Genomic DNA, 20104 nt, shown 5'->3' on the forward strand with positions numbered 1-20104 from the left:
TGCATTTGGTGATGCAATAAACAACACTGATTATGCTAGCACCCTTGTGCACTCATAAGTTTTAACGTCGGAAATAACGGGCATTTGTTCAGAATCCGCCCCTGAAGGACGATTTAATGTGGTAGGTGAGCTTTTGGGGAAGGCGGAATGGGGTGGGGGTTCCCGCACTGCAGCCATAGCGTCAACTGCCGGCTGTGTATCCCCGTTGGCTGGCCGCCGGCATCGTCCAATGTGAATTTCTTTTGCCGCTGCAACGTTTGAAAGTTATAGGCTGTGGTTTCGGTATGTTTTGTTTTCTCTTGCTCAACGCGGGCTAGCGAATCGCGCGTTCATTTTGCGAGGGCTAGGTAATTTGCCGCGAGAACTGACCCACTTGTGGTTTTAATAAGATTTATTTCAAGGGCTACCATCACGTGAACGCTGCCGGCCTGTAGCGAGGGCAAGTAATTGTCCCCGCACGGAATGCCGGCACTATTTCGCTTACGGCAACTCGCGAAAAAAATAATATAACAGCCGGCAGTACCTTACTAGCTGTAGTGATTTGTAGTGTAATTTTACTGTATTAATTAAAAAGTCACTTAGTCGTAAGTTCAGCAGACATGTATAAACGGCGCGAAGACGAGCGAAGCGCAGAGAACACGCACACCGTGCGCTTCGTGTGTGTCTGTTTGTTTCTGTGTTCTAACGTGTTGTCTTCGCCCAGTTTAAAGGTGTCTGCTGTATTTATGAACGAACTAGCCCAACAACATGCCATACTTGCAACAAGATCTCACTATAGTATCTATTTATTTGTATGAAAGGAGCAGTGTAAGACGCATCAATATATTGATTACTAAACAAATCATTTATATTTTTTATTGGTGCTTTTTAAATATTTTTCAGGTTGCTTGGAGAAATGCATCTCTTTTAGCCACTTCAATTATATCTACCGAGAAACTACCGTGATGTAGTGGCGAGGGTTTTCTACAAGGGTTTTCTGCAGAAGCTGCTTGTCGAGGCAAAGGAGGAAAACGTAACGCCATGAAATGTAGAAAAGAGAATAAACTTATTCACTGAGCCAGTCTGTTTTTTGCTTAGTGCAAACATGGTATTATGGTGCCTGCTTTGCCTGATAACACATTTGGAACCAAAGCTGAGAGTTACCAATTGGTTTTCTGTGGTTAACCTGTATGCCTTGTCTAACAGGCAAATATGTTTTGAAATATAACTGAAATAGCATTAAAAGGGGAAATAGTTCATTGACAAATATGCCCGCCATCTCCGTACCTGCCATGTACCTTGTACACAGCATTTTCCCACCAAGGCTACCGTCCACCATCTGCCCACCTAAACTACTGTCCACTATCCACCAACCTTGTCCACCATCCACCACCGTCCACTATCCACCCACCACCGTCCACCATCCACCCACTACATTAATCCACTATAATGGTGGATGGTGGTTTCCACCATGTCCACCACTTGACTTTTTCCGATAGGGCTGCAGCCTAGTGCGCGCCGCCCTGTCATCACCATTTATGGACGCGAGCACCCAGTTAGGGAGTACTGCGCGATCGAAAGCATGAATGTGGCGCACGAACACCAAACAGCGTGGGCTTATATTTGTCTAATCATGAGAGTGCGAGCATTACCACGCTCATAAAAGGTGGCTGCGTTTCATTCGGCATCGATATTGCATGTAACAAGTTTGATTATGCAGCGCCAGCTCGCGCAATCCATGCTAGTCGTCCGTAGTAATCCGCTGATCGGTGAACTTATCAATTTAATTTTGTCATCTAACGTTTGTAGACACAGCTCCTCATGTCTACAAGTGTGAGCGAAGTGTGAATTTTGGTTGAACTCAAGTGCCGTTTATACAACGCTAAGTTTTACGAATAAGCCCTAAAATTGATTGCGCTCCGCTTCGAAAGCTGCGCAGGCTCCCGTTAACTCGTTTGGCGAGGCGTTCGCGCTTTCACCTAAGATATTTCCACGCCACCCGTTCCACTGAGTCACGCAACTAACTCGTGTGCATGATCCTGACCGCGATGAGTTTGGTTATATAGTAGATATATTAAATGTAAGTGTTTCTTAACCTTCTGTAAAGCTGGCAGCCATTTATAGAACTGCGACTGGAAGAAAATACAGCTAACAGTCTAAAAGCGTCCTGCGGCGCGAGCGAACTATAATGAAAATGCAGCTGTTCAACCCAGTGCCTAGCAGATGGCAAAAGGTGAATCCACCTGCTTGCGCCATCGGAGCGCCGTGCGCATCGCAACCATCGGTGGCGCACGAGGCGAATAGCCAGGATCCGAAAAAAACGTCTCGTCCGTCGACACAAAAAGCTCCCACACGCGACTATAGGTCGACCAACACTGGCGAATAATGTCAAGGATACGTGAAGGCCTTCTCTATGGCAATGAGCCGCGATTGAGCGTTGCCAAACGTCGTGGTCACATTCGCGCCGGAAGGTTTAAAACCGCGCGCTATTCGTTGATTTTTTTTTCGTTTTTCAGTTTCAGTTCACTCTTTCATTCAGTTTTTCTAGGCCTGCCAAACACCAACGCCCATACGACGAGCAACGACGGGTACGGTAACGGCAGTATGCGCTAGTGCGAACGACGGCGAATTGCTTGCGTCTGCAACTTCATTACAGTAAACCGACCACCGTACATGCATTTCGCATTTATGGGAATTTTGACTACAGGCATCCATTTCAATGCAAAATAATGAAATGATACATTTATAACGTGTTTTTAAAGACTTGACTGCGTTATCAGTGATTCCACTCCTGCGCCAACTGCGCCAAAGTGCGCCAAATTGTATTTACTGCGCCATCCTGATAATATCGACGAAATTTGCGCCAAACTGCGCCAAAGTCTCGGGTTTGGGGGCGTCTATCACCGGCAATCCCACCGCCGGCGCGTCAGAACATGTGCAGCTCGACTGGGGCTGCCAATAAAGTCGCAATCATGGACCAAGAATATTCCGCTGAATAAATAGGCTCGCGCGTGCGTTCCGAGTAAGCCACGATGCCATGCACGGTGCCGACGCAGCTTCTGTTCTGCAGCGGCTCGACAGCAAAACGCGCTCTCCGCAGAGGCTCGTGACGTCTAGGCCATCGGTAGCGAGAAAGTGCACCGATTCATCGGCGGACGTCGTCTGTTCCAGAAAAGCTGCGATAGCTGTTTCAAGCGTCGCACGGCACGTAAGGAAAGCAATGTTATTAACTACATGAGTGCGCTATGTCTGTCACTTCTGTTTCAATCGCGGAATAAATCTGGGATGCTCGCAGTAGATATATGGGACAATATCGAATCCTTGCGGTTTATGGAAGAGCACGCGAACGGTGGAAACGCGTTGACACTTTTCCTCAGATATACTTTATCCATGAATCTTAGCAGCTTTCTCGTAATTCCTTCCGCCGCACGTCATTTGAACACTCTGCGGTAAATACCCCCTAAAACGCCCCTGCCCTTTCGAGCTACGTGCTAGGGTTCCAATTCGTTTTTTGCTTGCTTTTTAAAAATGTCATATTAGTAAAATCATATCTCCTGGTCGGAGCAGCCGCAAATGCGCAGCTTCAGTCGGGCCCGTCGCTGACGGCCCACAGTGAAGCGGCTACGCCATGTTACACGTCCAGCAACGCGTTTTTTAAGAGCGAAGCAATAATGCACAAAAAATTGAAAACGAAGAGACTAGCAGCTAACTCTTTTGGATCGATGCTAACTCAACAAAACGCGGTTTAAGGGAATATGGCCCCTCCAGGAACCGAAGCGTTTTCTTGCTCTGAGTTCTCTAAACGCGAAGTAAGCGTTGAGAGCACAGCAAGTTTACGAGCCGTCTCCTGATGCCTCGAGAGCGCGCGCGCAAGCGACTGCGCCCTTGAACGATGCCCCCCCCCTTCCGTCCCCTGGCGTCCCTTCATGCTCCTTAAACGGGCGGGGCGTTTCCTCTCTGTTGATGAGCATCGACGGCAGGCCCGCACGCGGGAAGACATTATCTCATGCGCTGTCCGTGCGGCGGAGATAATTATAGCAATTAGCAGAATTAACTTTTTAATTGCCAGGGTGGAAATAAGTGGTCGAGTCAAATGGGCGAATGGAAGCCCTTCCTGAAAATAATATGCCTGTATAGCCGCTCCAAAGTGCTCCCAGAAACCTTTGAAAGGCGGCCACTGGTAATCACCGCGGAGCGATGAAATCTGGCTCATTTTGCTGGCGATACCGAAACCTACGCACCAAAGAGCGCATCTGCCATTCACTGCGGAAACGCCCTCAGTGACGACACTGTTGCCGTCGCACGGGGAGGTGGGGGGGGGGAGGGAGGAGGATAAGCGTTGCCACCAAACGAAGTATCTAGATCAACGGATGATAACGGCGCTCGCTTATCCTCCTCCCCCTCCCACAATTACTGCCGTAATTGTGGGAGGGGGGAGTAATTACGGCGGTAATTGTAATTTCTACAATTACTGCCGTAATTAATGTTTGTACGCATCTCAAAACGCCCTCTCCCACAGTAAAGGTAACGCCGCAGGTCGCACGCAGATACCTCCTTTCTGTGATTTTTAAAAAAATACTGGACACATTTCTTGAAACACCCTGTACAAAAGTCCCAAAGAAAAAGTAATTCAGGAAAATGCTTCCGAAGCGCGAAATCGAACCGGCGACCTCTCGCTCCACAGCGCGTGGCGCTAACCACTACGCCACAAAGCGCAAATCCTTCAGGCAGCTAACGGCGAGTGTTATATACACACCCTTTACCGTTGACAGTACCACGACACGGCGGGCGCTTATAAGCGTTTATTCATTACCAGCGAGATGGCGCGAAGAGCGCAACGGGCGCATTTAAAGGTCGTCGGCCAGCTCGCTCGCTTCTTCTAATATTTGCGTATGGAGAACCTTGAGCTTCGGCTGTCTGCTCGCACGGTTTTCTCGTGGTGAGGGGAGGAGAGATGTTTCGAGCTTTCACCGTGATGTCCGCGCTTATGTTACGGAGCGTACGAAAGTCACTCGAGCTCAAGGGACGCCGCTAAACGAACGAACGTATGAGCGAGAACTATCAAGTGTCACAGATCGATACTTGGAGCACGCTAGTTTCCTTCGCTGCTTCGGCCGTCTTTGCAACAGGAGCGCTGTTCAAACTGAGTGTCCATTGGCGAGCTCACTCCGTATAGCATTACAGTTGCTTGCTATCGCATTCAGTGCTTCACTCTTGCGGCGAAGCTGTGACTTCTTTTAGGTGTTAATATTGTTGCTGCTCTTTGTAGGCTGTGTGCCATCGCCTGTAGGAACCAACGATTACTGCTGTTTATTATGCTAGTTTGCACTTTTTTACCGTATTATGCTAGTATCCCTGCACCTTATAGATTATGCCTATTTTTTTTCTTTCCCCCTTGGGCAATTTGCGCGTCCACTTTCAATTTCCGTGGTTTCCGGAGATGGTGTGCTTTATTGTACGAAGTCAGTTTTATTTCTGATAATTTTACTTCCATTTATCCATTCTTGCGTCTTCGTTCTGCATCAATTCGCTTACATCGCCTTGCTGACTGCTTTCAGAGAGCCACTCCCACATCCTGCGGTATCTGTCAGACTTAGGTTTTACTTCGCGTCCAACTGACCAGCACAACTTCTCGCTGTCATGTCACGGTAGCTCACAATGTCTACAAAATTTCCAGAAGCTAGACTCAAGACGTGGCAGCAATAACTGTTTAGGAGACGCGATATTATGATAATCTTGGCATATCTTAAGGCATACAACGTTTGACAGCGCCATTGTACGCGAAAATTGTACCGGTACACATATGTATGCATGCAGTGATTCAGGAGAGCTTCGGTGGGGGATAGTTTGAACATACTGCCAAGTGCGTTTCTTATTATCACTTTTGCTGTATTCGGTTTTCGCCCACAAAGACTGTCAGCAACGCTCAGCGCAAACCGCACCTCATTGTTCCAGAAGCTTCGCGATTATTGTAGATCGTTTTGTTCAGATTGCGCGCAAGACGCGAACGCTCGAGCTTATTCTAGAGCTTGCGCGACGACCAGCGATAACGCTGGAATATTCGACGGCACATGTATGAATGCCGACGCGCTTCACCGCTTGTCAGTTGATCGACGGCCGACGCTCTGTTCGCCGCTATCAGTGCATAACGTGTGTATTGCTGTAAATTAATTTTCCGTTTCTCAGCCACAAGTTCGGCCAAATAAAGGGTATCATCTTGGACACGTCGCCTGTGGTCTTCATCAACGTCACGACCACGTGGCAATAAATGTAGCGCTGAATTTTTTTCGACAGTGATTCACAGACGGAAAAAAAACTTCAAATCTCGGAAAATGATGGAAACATATCCGACACTCAAGTTTAAAGCTTACAAACGTTTCAGTGCAAATACCCGGCATACCGTCGTCGAACTCTGACAGCAGCTACGAAAGCATGTAGGCACCGCGGCCTTCGCACCATATTTTTTTTTCAAATCAGCAGATGTCTTCCTCAGTCTGCTATCACAAATATTGGAACTCAATAGGTGCATGTATAGGTGCGGTTACCTTGGTATAAGAGATCACTTAGAAAATGAAAAAAAAAAGCAATGAGATTTTAACGCACCTGCAAATTTCAGCAGACAACCAATCCCTCGTCGTTTCAGATGAGGAGGGAGATGTTTCGATTTGCATTCCAGAATATAAAACTGCTTTGGTTTCTTTTTTGAATATACTATTACGGTACTCTTTTTTTATCTCTGCGAAATTAAAAGCAATATCTTCATACTGAGAGAGAGTGACATCAATCGTTCTATTTAAAAGGTACGTATATGTTGCTCCAGCCTCGTGCCATGCCACGCGAATCATCCTGATAAAAACATGCAGTAAAATTGATAGACAGTGACGCGAATCATTCTCGACGTATAAAAAGGTTGACCCTTAAAAGCGCTCAATGAGGGTGTGACATCTTTGCCAAAGAGCTTCATTTCACAGCTGCATGTATCATTGGCTACATCGCTACACTTATCCAGCTACGGAAACTTCAAATGCGAAATTATAATTGACCTCATAGCTACACAGGTAGCGTTCTTGAATTGAAGACTGTGCGTGTGTTTGCTGCTCAAGACGGCGTTGACCTCACTATAATTCACAGCTACCAAATTTTAATGCAACATCTGTGCTGATTCTACATTTCGTGCAAGCGCTGTAACAGAAAGGTGAGTGCATTCTGCCTCAAATGATTATATATATATACATATATATAAGTAAAAGATCCTTAATTCGTATTTCACGGGACCGCAAAAAATGGCCGAAATAACCGAATGCTGAATTATCGAAAGTATCAATACAAGACTAAACACGTGTCGATTATATCAATGCATTGTAAATTTCTTGATGAATAAGTAAATCCAGTACTTTTTTGCATAGGAACAATGTAAAAGCCGCAGTTTTCATTACTCGTGACTTGATTCTTTCGCAATGCGACCACGGCCCACCACCCCTCGTGTGTTAAGCGGACACGTGCTCTGAACCCACCCATTGTGAACCGCCGCAGCCACTAACACCAATATGCTCTCATGACGATAATTTTTTTTTTCACCGGAAAAAATAGCCAGCGAATGATCGTTCATAACAAAGTAGCAAGCAAGTTGCATGCCAACAAGCGGACCGCGACTGAAGATCTTCATCTTCAGCAGCTTCCACCATGCTTAAGGTTTGTGACAGTGCGCACGCATTGCCCGAAGTCAAAACGAAGCTACTGACTGCCGCATCCGCTGTGGACGTGATCGTAGTCGCTACAGCGAGATCATAGCGTCCACGCAGTTCTGACTTGCGGCGCTTCGAGCTTGGCGCGCTCCGAGGATCATCCGAAGTGACCGTGGTACCGCCGTATATGACCTAATTAACGAGAGTTTTATGCGTTTAAGAAATTCATATGCCTGCCGAGACCCGAGAATACGTCCGAATTGTTCGATTTGCCGAATTAATGGGGGTCAAATAACGAGCTGTTACTATATATATATATATATATATATAGGTGTAGATAAATAGTGCCAGTTCTTTTGGAGTAGTGGGTATAACACAACGGAAACGTTGTCAACAGTGATATAAATATTTATTTCTCAACAGTTTCGGGAGGGGACCTCCCTTCCTCAGGGGATGAGTTAAAACTGACGTCGAAGTTCGAATTTGCTTCTTGCCGCGTCACTCTCGCCTTCAAGGACATTTCAGAGAGTGGTGGAGACAGATTACGGAAAGAAACAAAGGAAAAAGAAAAAAGAAAAGAACGGAAAAAAGGAGAGAGAGGAACACCGACGAAGTCACAAGGCGAGGAAAAAAAAGCAAACTGCGAATGGCCTAAAGTGTTTGCCCGTTCGCGTCTTGCGCCGGACCACCCAAAATTGTCGTCGCGGAAGGCAGGATGAGGCATGTGAGGGAGGTGTTCCCTTAATGGGTCGGCTTCCACCTTTCATCTCCGCCCGCTCCGTGTGAATAGCCTCCCAGTGGTAGGGGAGCGTAAGCAGTTTACATTGTACAACTAGTGAAAAGAAAATAATCAATAAAAAAAGGAAAGAAGAAGAGCAAGAAAGTAAACGACACTGCATACGTACGAGCCAGTCAAGAAACAGGCATGGTCCCAATTATGATTCCGTGTTGCCAAATTCATTTTGGCTTATCTCTCGGAGGCAGGAGAGTCTTCCAGGGTCCTCATTGATGCCGGCTGTTAATGCCATAAATTTAAAAATAAAATATGCCTCACGTTGTTCGCGCGCGCGCGTGTTTTGGAAACCGGACTGTAAAAGAGTTACGCTGATATTTTCAAAGCTGTGGTTTGGCAAGCGTAGATGTCTAGATAAGGTTAGCTTCGGCAGTGAAGTGGCGTGGTACCGGTGGTTATTAAACCGCAGCCGAAATGGCGTGTCCGTTTGGCCGATGTATTCTTGCCCGCAGACGTTGCAATGTGACATGTATATCACATTGCTAGAGTCACAATTTAGGTTTTGGTTGATGTTGAATTTGAAATCTGAGTAGCTTGCCTTTGATTCACGCGTTGTGACCATGTGTGGGCATATCTTGCAACGAGCTTTTCCGCAGGGGCGGCACCCTGAATCAATACTGGCGGGGTTTGTTTTTGCTCTGACAAGGTTGTCCTTCAAGTTTTTATCCCTGTGGTACACCACGCGAGGTGGCTCCGCGAAGATGGAAGTCAGTCGTTTTCTTTGCCTTATTATGTTGAAGTGGCGGGAAAGTATGTTGTTAACTCATGGCGCTGATGAGGAGTAAGTTAGTACAAGATTTGTTTGGGAAGTTGTTTTGGATACTGCTTTTGTCTCCTTAATTATGTCATTCCGGTTCACGTTGCGAGCACGTAATATGGCATCATCAATAATGTCTGCGGGATAATTTTGTTGTGATAAGGAGTTCTTTAGGTGTTCTGCGTGTTTGTCAAATTTGTAGATACTGCACTCCCACATGAGGGATTATAGCAGGGTGGGATGTACAATCATAGGCATTCCTAGGTAAACAAGAAGAAAAATAAAAATACGGAAGCAAAGTACAGTTTTCGGAATTACAAAGAAAAGGAAAGACTGAAATGCACTATTTACGAATACATGATCAACCATGGCGACAGATTACAATTCAAAATATACAGGATAATAAATATATCAGAAACAGTCACATACGTAAGTATTGGAAAAACACGGGTATTAATTAACACAATTCCAAAAGAAAAAAGACCTATATATATATATATATATATATATATATATATATATATATATATATATATATATATATATATATGCACACATATATTATGCAGTTAGACACGAGGCAAACATTTCAAGTGATGGCTGTAAAACAACGTCATTAGTTAGGTTGTTCCACTCCCTGACTGTACTCGGGAAAAATGAATGCGTGAAACAATTATTACGTGTTTGAAGGGGCGTAATACAGAGACTATGTCGATGGCTTGTCGGATACCCAGAGGAGAAAGACAATGTGCTAGTGTCTATGTTATAATGCTTTTTGATTAGCTTATATAAAAATTTGAGGCAAGAAATTCGGTTTCTTTCAGTTATTGGTGGAAGATTAGCTCTCGCTAGTAGTGCACTAACAGATGTGCGACCATAACTATTGTATATAAAACTGACTGCCTTTCTTTGTATTTTTTCAATCTTGTTTTTGTTAGTCAACGTAAAAGGATCCCATATAACGACTGCATAATCTAGAATGGGCAGAACGGTTGTTTTGTACGGCAGCAAGCGAACAGTGGGAGTGGAGTGCTTGAGAGCTCTCCTAAGAAATGAAAGTCTTGTGTTAGCACAAGCTCCAACGTAATCGATGTGCTTATTCCACGTCAGGTTGTTGGTAATGTAAACCCATAGATACTTGTAGTACTGCACCTCAGCAAGGAATATATTGTTACAGCAATATTGGTACAAGAGGGGCTCTTTTTTGTGTGAAATGCGCATAAATACGGTTTTTTCAAAGTTTACGGGCATCTGCCACGTGTCGCACCAAGATTTAACTTTTTGAAATGCGGCATTTAACTTTATTTGGTCATAAGGGTTTTCTACCTCGGAGTAAATAACGCAGTCATCTGCATAGAGTTTTATGTTAACTGGTACATCATTCACAGTGTCATTGATATATAAAAGAAAAAGAAGCGGTCCAAGTACCGATCCCTGGGGGACGCCAGATTCCACAGAAACCCTCTCAGAGCATTTATCTTTAAATACAACAAATTGCTGCCGGCTATGAAGGTAAGATAAAATCCATTTAGTTAACTGCTTGTTTTTGAGCATGTTGTCTAGTTTGAAAATTAATTTTTTGTGAGCAACCTTATCTAATGCCTTTGAAGAATCCATAAAAATTGCATCAGTCTGCACACATCTATTCATTGCCAATGCAAAATCGTGAACTGTCTGAACTAATTGGGTACAAGTAGAATAACCTTTTCTGAATCCATGTTGAGACTAGGATAGGGCATTATGAGGAGTTAAAAATTCCGAAATATGATTATGAACTATATGCTCGAGCAACTTACAAACTGTTGACACTAATGATATTGGCCTATAATTGCTAATTTCATCTTTCTTTCCCTTTTTGTGAAGTGGTTTCACTTTGGCTGTCCTCCAATCGATTGGCATCTGTCCTTCTTTCAGCGATTTTGTAAAAAGAATGCACAGATATTTGACAACCCATTCAGCGTACCTTTTGAGAAAGGCATTGGGTATTTCGTCAGCACTCCCAGATTTTTTTACATCAAGTTTCAAGAGCACGTTGAAAATTCCCTCTTCACCTACGGCCATGTCAGGCATCGGAGGTAATGGTGACACAAAAGTAGGCAATTTCCCATCATCATTAGTAAAGCAGGACTGAAACTGCGTATTGAATGCACTAGCAATTTTTGTGGCCTCAGTAATTTGGATACCATTAATGGTAAAAGCGTCGACATCAGTAGAGGATGGGGAAATTGCTTTCCAGAATTTCTGTGGCGAACTAATAATGAAACTAGGTAATGAAACGGAAAAATATTTGTCTTTGTGAGCTGCCACTTGTGTTTTAACTTTGTGAGACAAATCTGAAATTTTGGATTCTAGGCTCACGCAGTCACCTACAGAACGACGTTTTTTCTTTAACCTCTTTAACTTTCTCTGCAAATGTATAGTAGAACGACTGATCCAAGCATTCACGCGTTTGTTTTTTTTTTGCGTATCAATGGCACAAATTGCTCAATGCATTCATGTACAAGTTTCGTGAAAGAAGCCCAAAGACTGTGAACATTCGCATCACTGCAAGAGAAATTATCTAGATGAAACGAAAGCACGTATATTATAGCTTCGTCATCGGCTCTGGAAGAGTTTCGAAAATGCGAAGCTTCGATAGCTTTGTCGACTTTAACATTTCTGAGGCTAAGAAAGACGGCTTGGTGATCGGAAATACCTGGAATGATTTGAGACGTGGCGTTCTCGAAAATGCTACCGCTTACGAAGAAAAGATCGAGTAGAGACTTACTGCTATCCTGAATTCTTGTGAAGCCTTCAACAATTTGAGTAAGGTCAAAGGCAAAAGCAATATCAAGCATTGCCTCTCCTACCTTGTCATTACGAATTTTGGAGGACATTGTTGGCCAGTCAACATCAGGTAAATTGAAATCACCAGATATGATTATCCGATCATCAGGTTTGACATGGTTACATAAATACTTTTTCAACACATTCATGGTAGAAGCATCAGAGTTAGGGCGTCTGTACATGGCACCAACAATAAACCTAAGGCTGCCACAATAGGCTTTGCAGAATAAACACTCAATGTTGTCAACATCAGGCATCGAGAATACGTTAAGCGCACTTTTGTAGATTATACAAACTCCACCACCCCTGCTACCACGGTCCTTCCTGTAAACTCGGTATCCTGATGGAACGAATTCACTATCGTAGATTTAATCACTGAGCCATGTCTCAGTCAGTATAACAAGGTCAGGATCGTTAGAAATAATTAGCCCCTCAGGCTCTGTGCTTTTATTGACTACGCTCCTACAATTGATGTTGAGAAGTCTCAAGAATTGATCATCATTTTGCATTTGTCAAACCCGTCTATCATTTTTCAACTTAAAGCGGCATTTCTTATCACTGTCCCAGCCGTACATAACGCCATTACGCTTAGCTTATCATAGATAAGCTTAACATTAGCTTTCTTTTTTCCTTTTCGTCGTGAGCAGTTTTCAAAAGCATCCTTCGCTGCTCACGGACATGTTGCGAAAAATCTTCCGCAATAAACAATGAAGTGCCTTTAAGTTTATACGAAACTTTTAAAATTGACAGCTTTTCTCTATACTCCATACACTTTATTACAATTGGACGATTTTTATTTTCCATATTGCGGCCTATCCTATGAATTCGCATTAGTGCTGACCGCTTTAAGTCCCAGTTTTTCTTCTACAATGTCCTTATTAAATTTCTTCTCCAATTCTTCATGTGTCTCGTTCTTCGGTTCGTAAAGACCATAGATGATTAGGTTATTTCGGCGGCTCCTATTTTCTAAGTCATCTACTTTGTCTTTAAGCGCCACGAAGTTTCTATCAAGGTGGCACATTTTGTCTTCTAAGTCTTTAATCTTGTCGCCCAATGTGGCAAGACTAGACCGCTGTTTCTCCATTGCCTCCATTCTGTCGCTTGCTGCTGACAATTTCTTTTCTATCTTCTCATGAGAAGATTGCATAGATCCCATGGTTTCCAATATTTTTTGTTGTCCAGAGAGTAACTCACGCAATCGTATCACTTTGGGAGGGACCGGGGTTTGTTTCAATATCGCCAAAAAGCAATAAACTTTTTGCTAGGGTGAAAACATAAGAGACAGCATTTAGTAAAAAGTGTGGGCAAGGCAGCAGCAACAAATAAGGGTTGTCACTACGAAAACAACGCGATGGCCGGTTATCACCAACCTGAAGAACGAATCAGAAGGGATTACTGAGCATCCCGCCGGTAGTGCTGCTGCCTGGCCCACCGGGGAGGATCGCCGGTTCACGCCCTTTTGTAGCTTCCGAGAAGGACATGTGATGTGACGTCACCGAAGACGGTCGCAATGGCCATCTTGCGGTGTGAAGGATTTTGATGCTGATGATACCGTAGTCGGCAAGCGGCGATGGCTCCGGTCCACATCTGCGCAGCAGCTCGGTTTGTTCCAGGGAGGCAGGGAGTGATTCCAGGGAGGCAGCCGCGCTGTGACAGCAGAACATACACACACACATATATATATATATATATATATATATATATATATATATATATATATATATATATATATATATATATATATATATATATATATATATATATGTAATTGAATTATTTGCGGAGGCAACGGGGTGTTGCGCGCATCGGTCTCTCTTCCCACTGATGCGTAAGTACACTATTTCGGCCTTCAATGGACAGCTGCATGTGGTTAAGTTCACTACAGCGGGGTTCACGTTTCATGTTTACTCGGTCCAATACTCGCCAGTAAAGTATTCAAATAAGCATGAGCAAAGTGTTGTATAGATGTTCCGTAGCGAACCTCGCGCCCACGTACGTTGTACTTGCCGCTGGACGCGTTGCTGCGAAGACAAAACACGAGCAACAGACGCCGGCAGAACACATCTTTAAAAATGACTTTCTTGCTTAAAACAAAAAGTAATTTGATAAAACTTTCTTAGTCAGTAGCCAACTAATGTTGCTAATAAACGACTATTTAAGATAATTTTACTAGGACCACCTCAATGTTAAATTTACGGCTAAACATGTGCGAAAATGTACTTTTTTGCACCCTTGTCGCCAGCTGTACACAACATTTCACGTCATACACGTCTCAACCTATTTTGCGGCTACAGTGAGTCTTCCTGGCAATCGGTTAATACAAATATTACATTTCACTGAATGCCGCCTTTCTATGAAAAAAATCCCCAAAATCGGGCCACATTGTTTATATTTAAGGCCACATAAAAAGTCCACGAAAGCGTAAACGTTCGTGAAACTTATTTGAAGTGAAGATTTTACGATCGTTCTGTAGGGGAAATTTTCCCCTAGCATAATTTAGAAAGAAGAGATTTTTTTGAAAACGCGCTTTACGAGCCACAGTTACGAGTTTTCCGAAAAACTTCACGTGCGGTTTGCGGCACTGAAAAAAATTTTTCGCCAAAAATGGTTAGGCAGAAGGCTTCTTGTTTTGGATAGATTGTTCTGGATTTTTTTTTCAATTTAAATCGCAGATGGTCGAGCGCCACGGCTGGGACTGTTGGCGTGGAATGACCGACATTTTATTAGATACAGTGATAAATAAAGTGCGTGGTACACTTGCGAAATAAAGAGCAAGAAACACGCGATGGATATAATAAATGACTGATTGAACGCCATACAATAATAAATGTGTGGTGAAAGTTTGAGAGCGGTCAGAGGACATCGGCGCTGATCTGCGAATGGCTTGTCAAAAGTCAGAGCAATCAGGTCCGAAGAAGGAAGGCAGCTGCTTTCTCTGCTGTGGCACCGCTGTAGAATCTCATTCGATCACGAAACCCAGGCCCGATTTCTTTCCCATCACTACTTGCCGACTGCGGAAGAACGCGCGCGCCCGCTTACGCTGGGAGCAACACCGGGGTGAAGGAATTGCCAGCCGAAAAAAGGACCTGCTGGCGGCCATAGAGGCAGAAAAGCCTTCGCTACCTTCAAGCGCCCGTTGTCATCTCTCATTGCAAGCTTGCCGCCGCGCTTATCGGGCGCTCGTTCTTCGTGGTATGCGGTGATCTATAATTTGAACGAAGGTTTTATATTCGATATCTACCTATGTCTACCTTCTCGACGAAATAAGAAATGCATGCCGCCTACAGGCAGGGCTGGACTAATGAAAGCAAGAATTAAAGACATTTAAGTATAAATGCTTACTACAGATGGTGGCAGGATTGCGTTACTGATGTTACGATGCGACCTTTTTACATTTCATCCAAAGAATACGCAGACGTTGTCGGATGTATAAAGAGTACGCACACCAATACTTCGGAAATACTCATGAACGGTGAGGACTGCCTTTTGAAATATGTCAGCCGTTAGAGTGCTGCTCATTGCCGGGTGTCACGTATAATGTGAATGCGATGAGTCTTCTGCACTTCCGCCTGAATTTCGCTTTCTATTCTGTACTGCCTCCATTCTTATACCACCTTGCAGTGACCCGTTCAAAGAAATCATTATGTTAGTGAGTTTTTAAATTGAGCATTTTATTTTAGATTTCAAGTCGTATGGTTACTATTCAACACGAAAACCACGTGGAATAACTGAAGGCTACACTCATTATTCCTAATTTTCCCGGCTGCCATATATTTATAAATTATTCAAGATTATGCAATAACGTTTATCTGTACGTAAACTTTTCGCCCTGTTTTTATTTTTTCCTTTTCTAGAAGCAGGCTTTTCCAGTCAATGAAATCCACAATGAAGGAAGGAAAAACACTGTATTTCAAAGTGATGGAATGGGTCGTGTTCATTCTGACAAGCATGAAACGCGGATTCATTTTGCTGCTGAATTGGTGCTGGTTCAATCGGCATAATCTTCCGCCAGGCACGAAACTTCCGCCAATGCCTCCAACGTCATCGATTTTCGGCCATCTCGAGCTGAAACATCACAACTTTCACTACGTAAAGGCTCTGCATTGGGCAAAAGAGTACGGCCCTGTCTTCAGGTAAGCCAGCTGCAGAAAAAAAACACGAATGGTTCAGAGCACGAGTGGTTTGTCAACATTGTTGTCAGTAAATGGCCAGCTTAAAAATGGCATGCTTTAGCACTGCAGCATTGACAATGCTGTCCAACGAACACCAATGTATAATGTGTAGAGAAAGCAGGACTGGTCAATGAGGCAAATCATATGGATAGAGGTAGGTCGTTGATGCCTCGTAGCAGAACGCTTACACAAGTCTATGCAGCTAATGACACAAGACGTGATATATATATATATATATATATATATATATATATATATATATATATATATATATATATATATATATATATATATATATATATATATATATATATATACAGGGTGTTTCAAGAAATGTGTCCAAGCTTCTCAAAAAATCAGGAAATGCGATATTAGCTCGGGGCTTTCCGAATTGCTTTTTCTGTAGCGGCAGAAATCTTAAGGTAGTTAAGTACATCATTTAAGACAGTAATTAAGAAAGTTACATTAACTAACGTTTTATTAGTGGAGTTAGGTGATTGTGTCGAATGGGAGAATTGAAGTTCTTTATGCGAGGAACCCATCCGAGTTCTGAGATTTCGAAAAAGCGACCTCTAGTAATTGTTGTGGCCTAATGAAATTCAATCAAATGCAACGGCTTTCAACAGCGAAAGCCCTCGAATTCGGTTGAAATTCATTACTTCGTAATTATTACTAGAGGCCACTTTTTCGAAATCTCAATGTTGGGATGGGTTTCTGGCACGAAGAACTTGAATTCCCCAATTTGACACAGCCACCTAACTCCACTGATTAAAAAGTTAATTAATTCAACTTTCTTAATTACTGTCTCAATTGACGTCTCTAACCATGTTAAGATGCCTAGCGCTTCAGAAAAAGACATTCACTCATTTTGGACATCTCAGAAGAATACGGCAGTTGCGTTCTTCCATCTTTCTGTTTATGTTTCGCCATTGAATTTGGTTGAACTCCATTACTTTGTAATTATTACTAGATGCCACTTTTTCGAAATCTCAAAGCTGGATTGGGTTTCTGGCATGAAGAACTTTTATTCTCCCATTTGACACAACCACGTAACTCCACTAATTAAAAAGTTAATTAATCTAACTTTTTTAATTACAATCCCAAATAATTTTTTAAATCATCTCAGGCTAAGCCTGCCCGTCCCAACGTGGGAGAAGCCCACTGCGCGCTAGTCGCGTCTCTCAGGACTATATTTCATAAAGTTCCACTATCCATCCATCCATCTTAGAATCCCTGCCACTACAGAAAAACCAATTCTGAAGGCAGCAATCAAATATCGCATTTTCCTGATTTTTTGAGAAAGTTGGACACATTTCTTGAAACACCCTGTATGTATATCTATATATATATATATGAAGCACGCAGCCAATTAAAAGAAACGGTTCAACACCCTGCCCCATTTTATGATGGCTCTGCATGTGTGACGCTTGTCAGCCTTTCTTGTCGAGACGTTGCGAGTTTGGGATGATGGTTTAATTATTGAGAACAAAGATACGCTCACTACCTTATAATTTGTCTGCCAGAAAACTGATACAAGTCCTTTAGCTTGAGCGAGCACTTCACGGTGATATGTTATTTACATATTAATATACTTGCAAAGAGAGGCAAAAATATGGCAGAAGAGCAGCAAGAGCGTGAAACGTCGGGGCTAGGCAAAGGAGATCTGTTGTTGTCAGGAACGTTGTCTAGCACAAAACTAAGCGTTTATAAACTCCCTCAGGTTTGCGGAATTATTCTGCAGAATGGGAGCGGAAAGTATCTTCGCGATCAATTGAAGAAGACATGCGGTGCATTTCGACAGATTGGCTTATGAATTTCTATTTCTGAGGACCAGAACGCCCCGGATATTGCAAAAACGCTCTGCACGTCTTCTGCGGCAGCTTGAGGTATCTGCGTAATTATCTGGCGTGTCAGTTACAGCGGCCACGCTTATATAGGGTATTTAAAACATGTTAGAAAGACGTGTCGTTGCATTAAAGTCCATTTACTATTCGTTCCGCGCTTGTCAAGATCTCACCGTCTGCATTTTCTTTCATCGCGCTGTACCTAAGAATGAATCACCAATTTTCCTAAGCTGACAGCACTATTTCTCGAGACAACTTACAGGTTGACAATTACCAATAACTGAGCACCGATATTCAGAGCGTTCGCGCAAACGTTAAAGCTTAGGGATGTTGCATATTCTAACAATTTCTATGCAAATAATTTCTTTCGACGAATATGGCTACAATGGTATTTATATCTGAGGCATCAAAGAAAGTTCGCAAGGATTTGAAAAAGCACCCTCTGGCCAGACATTTTTGCGTGCTGTCGTTAGTTCCATGAAGTCGACGAAACACGTTGGCGGGCTAATTGATTAGCATCAATGATAGAAGTGGGTAAGCGTGACTTCACAAGGACGTAGAAGAGGAAGCAGACAAGGGCAGAGTGCTACTTTGAACTCAGTTTTTATGTTCGCACGAAGTGATAAATACATACAGATCGAGCGGAAACACCTGAAGCAAAATATGAAAATTCAGTGGACATATCGCTGAACCGAACACGTGTACAGGGCAGGATCAAGACAGAGCAATACGGTAAAATTATTCGAGTACCCTTTTATCGAGTACCCTATCCGTGACAGATAGACGAGTGCGGCTTCAGCATATGAGTTACAGTAAGGCGCGTTGAGCTGAACAGGCTAGCAGGGCCTGTCTTTCAGCCTGAGTGAGCTGTAATAGTGGGTAGCAATGTGCTGCGAAAAATGATGAATTATGGCTTAGTTGAAGATTTCCTACTTCGCAAAAGTACCATGATACGAATATTTACACTTTGTTTTGGCGTGTTTTATTGCTGTTTTCCTTGTAGATTAAGAAGCTACTTCAGAAGCATTGTGGTTCTCAACGACATTGACTCTATTAAAAAATTCTCCGTGAATAATCAAGTGCTCGACCGACCGGAAATCATGAACTTTGGCGGTGGCAGTTACAAAGGTTAGTTTGGCTTAGAAAAGTTTAATGGACATGCACCTTCTTTGTCACTATTTCAGAGAAAAACTTCAATACTAAGACCTCAAGCAGACACATACTGCTGGCACGCTACTTGCGTTAAATTCAAAGGGTAAAACAAGTCGGCTCGATGGTGCTTCGAAAATGACTCTTGTTGGTTGGTTGGTTGGTGAAAATTTATTAGTAGTCCTGAGAGATGCGACTAGGGCGCAGTGGGCTCCTCCCACGTTGGGACGGGCAGGCTAAGCCTGACCGACGCATCGTGGGCTCTGGTCGGCCCAAACCTAATTCCCGTTGCTGGGGCTTGTGATCGCGGAGAACCACTTGGCTTGGTTGGCTTGATGACTGCCCAGGAATGAAAGGCATCGCCAGAGCATGTGCTCTAAGTTATGGCTCTTGCGGCGCCTGAAATTAATGTTATGTGCCGCTTACCTAGAGGACGAAGAGGAAGAGGACGTGTTCGTTGCTGCTTTCGCCACCTTGGCTGTCACCCCTATCTCTGTGATTGTGTCAGTACTGTAAATACAGCCTTCTTCTGTCGTCTCCCCGTAACAATATGATAACAATATGTCGGCACCTGCGTATTGCTAGCTTTAACCGTATCATTGATTATCTCGGCTTGGGCATGTTGAGATTTTGCCTGCGCAATCATAGAATTAGTAGGACGTAGAACGCGACATTTGCTTTACCGTTACAGTAACTTGGTATTTGGTTCCACGCACGTGCCGTATCAACGCATAAATATGGCTGTCAACAGTGTTAATCTCCATCGAACCTATTTTGGGCACACGCATCCATTCACGATCTCTTGCCGAGGTCTCAAACACGCTGCCTGCGGACCTTTCGCTAGCGGCCCCGCGGCTTCACAGGAAATAATGTTTTGTGACTTTGCTAAGTAACACACG

At 43.5% G+C, this 20104-nt stretch overlaps 1 protein-coding gene across 1 annotated transcript in view; it reads left to right on the plus strand.

Moving 5' to 3' along the window:
- Positions 1-6746: 6746 nt before the first annotated feature.
- LOC119373528 (putative cytochrome P450 2D7) overlaps positions 6747-20104 on the plus strand; it is a gene marked incomplete in the record, with an annotated part of 28543 nt that continues 15185 nt past the window's right edge. The window contains 3 exon segments of the mRNA XM_037643577.2: positions 6747-7174; positions 15895-16173; positions 19060-19184. Coding sequence (XP_037499505.1) covers positions 15914-16173; positions 19060-19184 — 385 coding nt within the window.

Source organism: Rhipicephalus sanguineus, chromosome 11 (genome assembly GCF_013339695.2).
Source record: "Rhipicephalus sanguineus isolate Rsan-2018 chromosome 11, BIME_Rsan_1.4, whole genome shotgun sequence".
Lineage (NCBI taxonomy): Eukaryota > Metazoa > Arthropoda > Arachnida > Ixodida > Ixodidae > Rhipicephalus > Rhipicephalus sanguineus.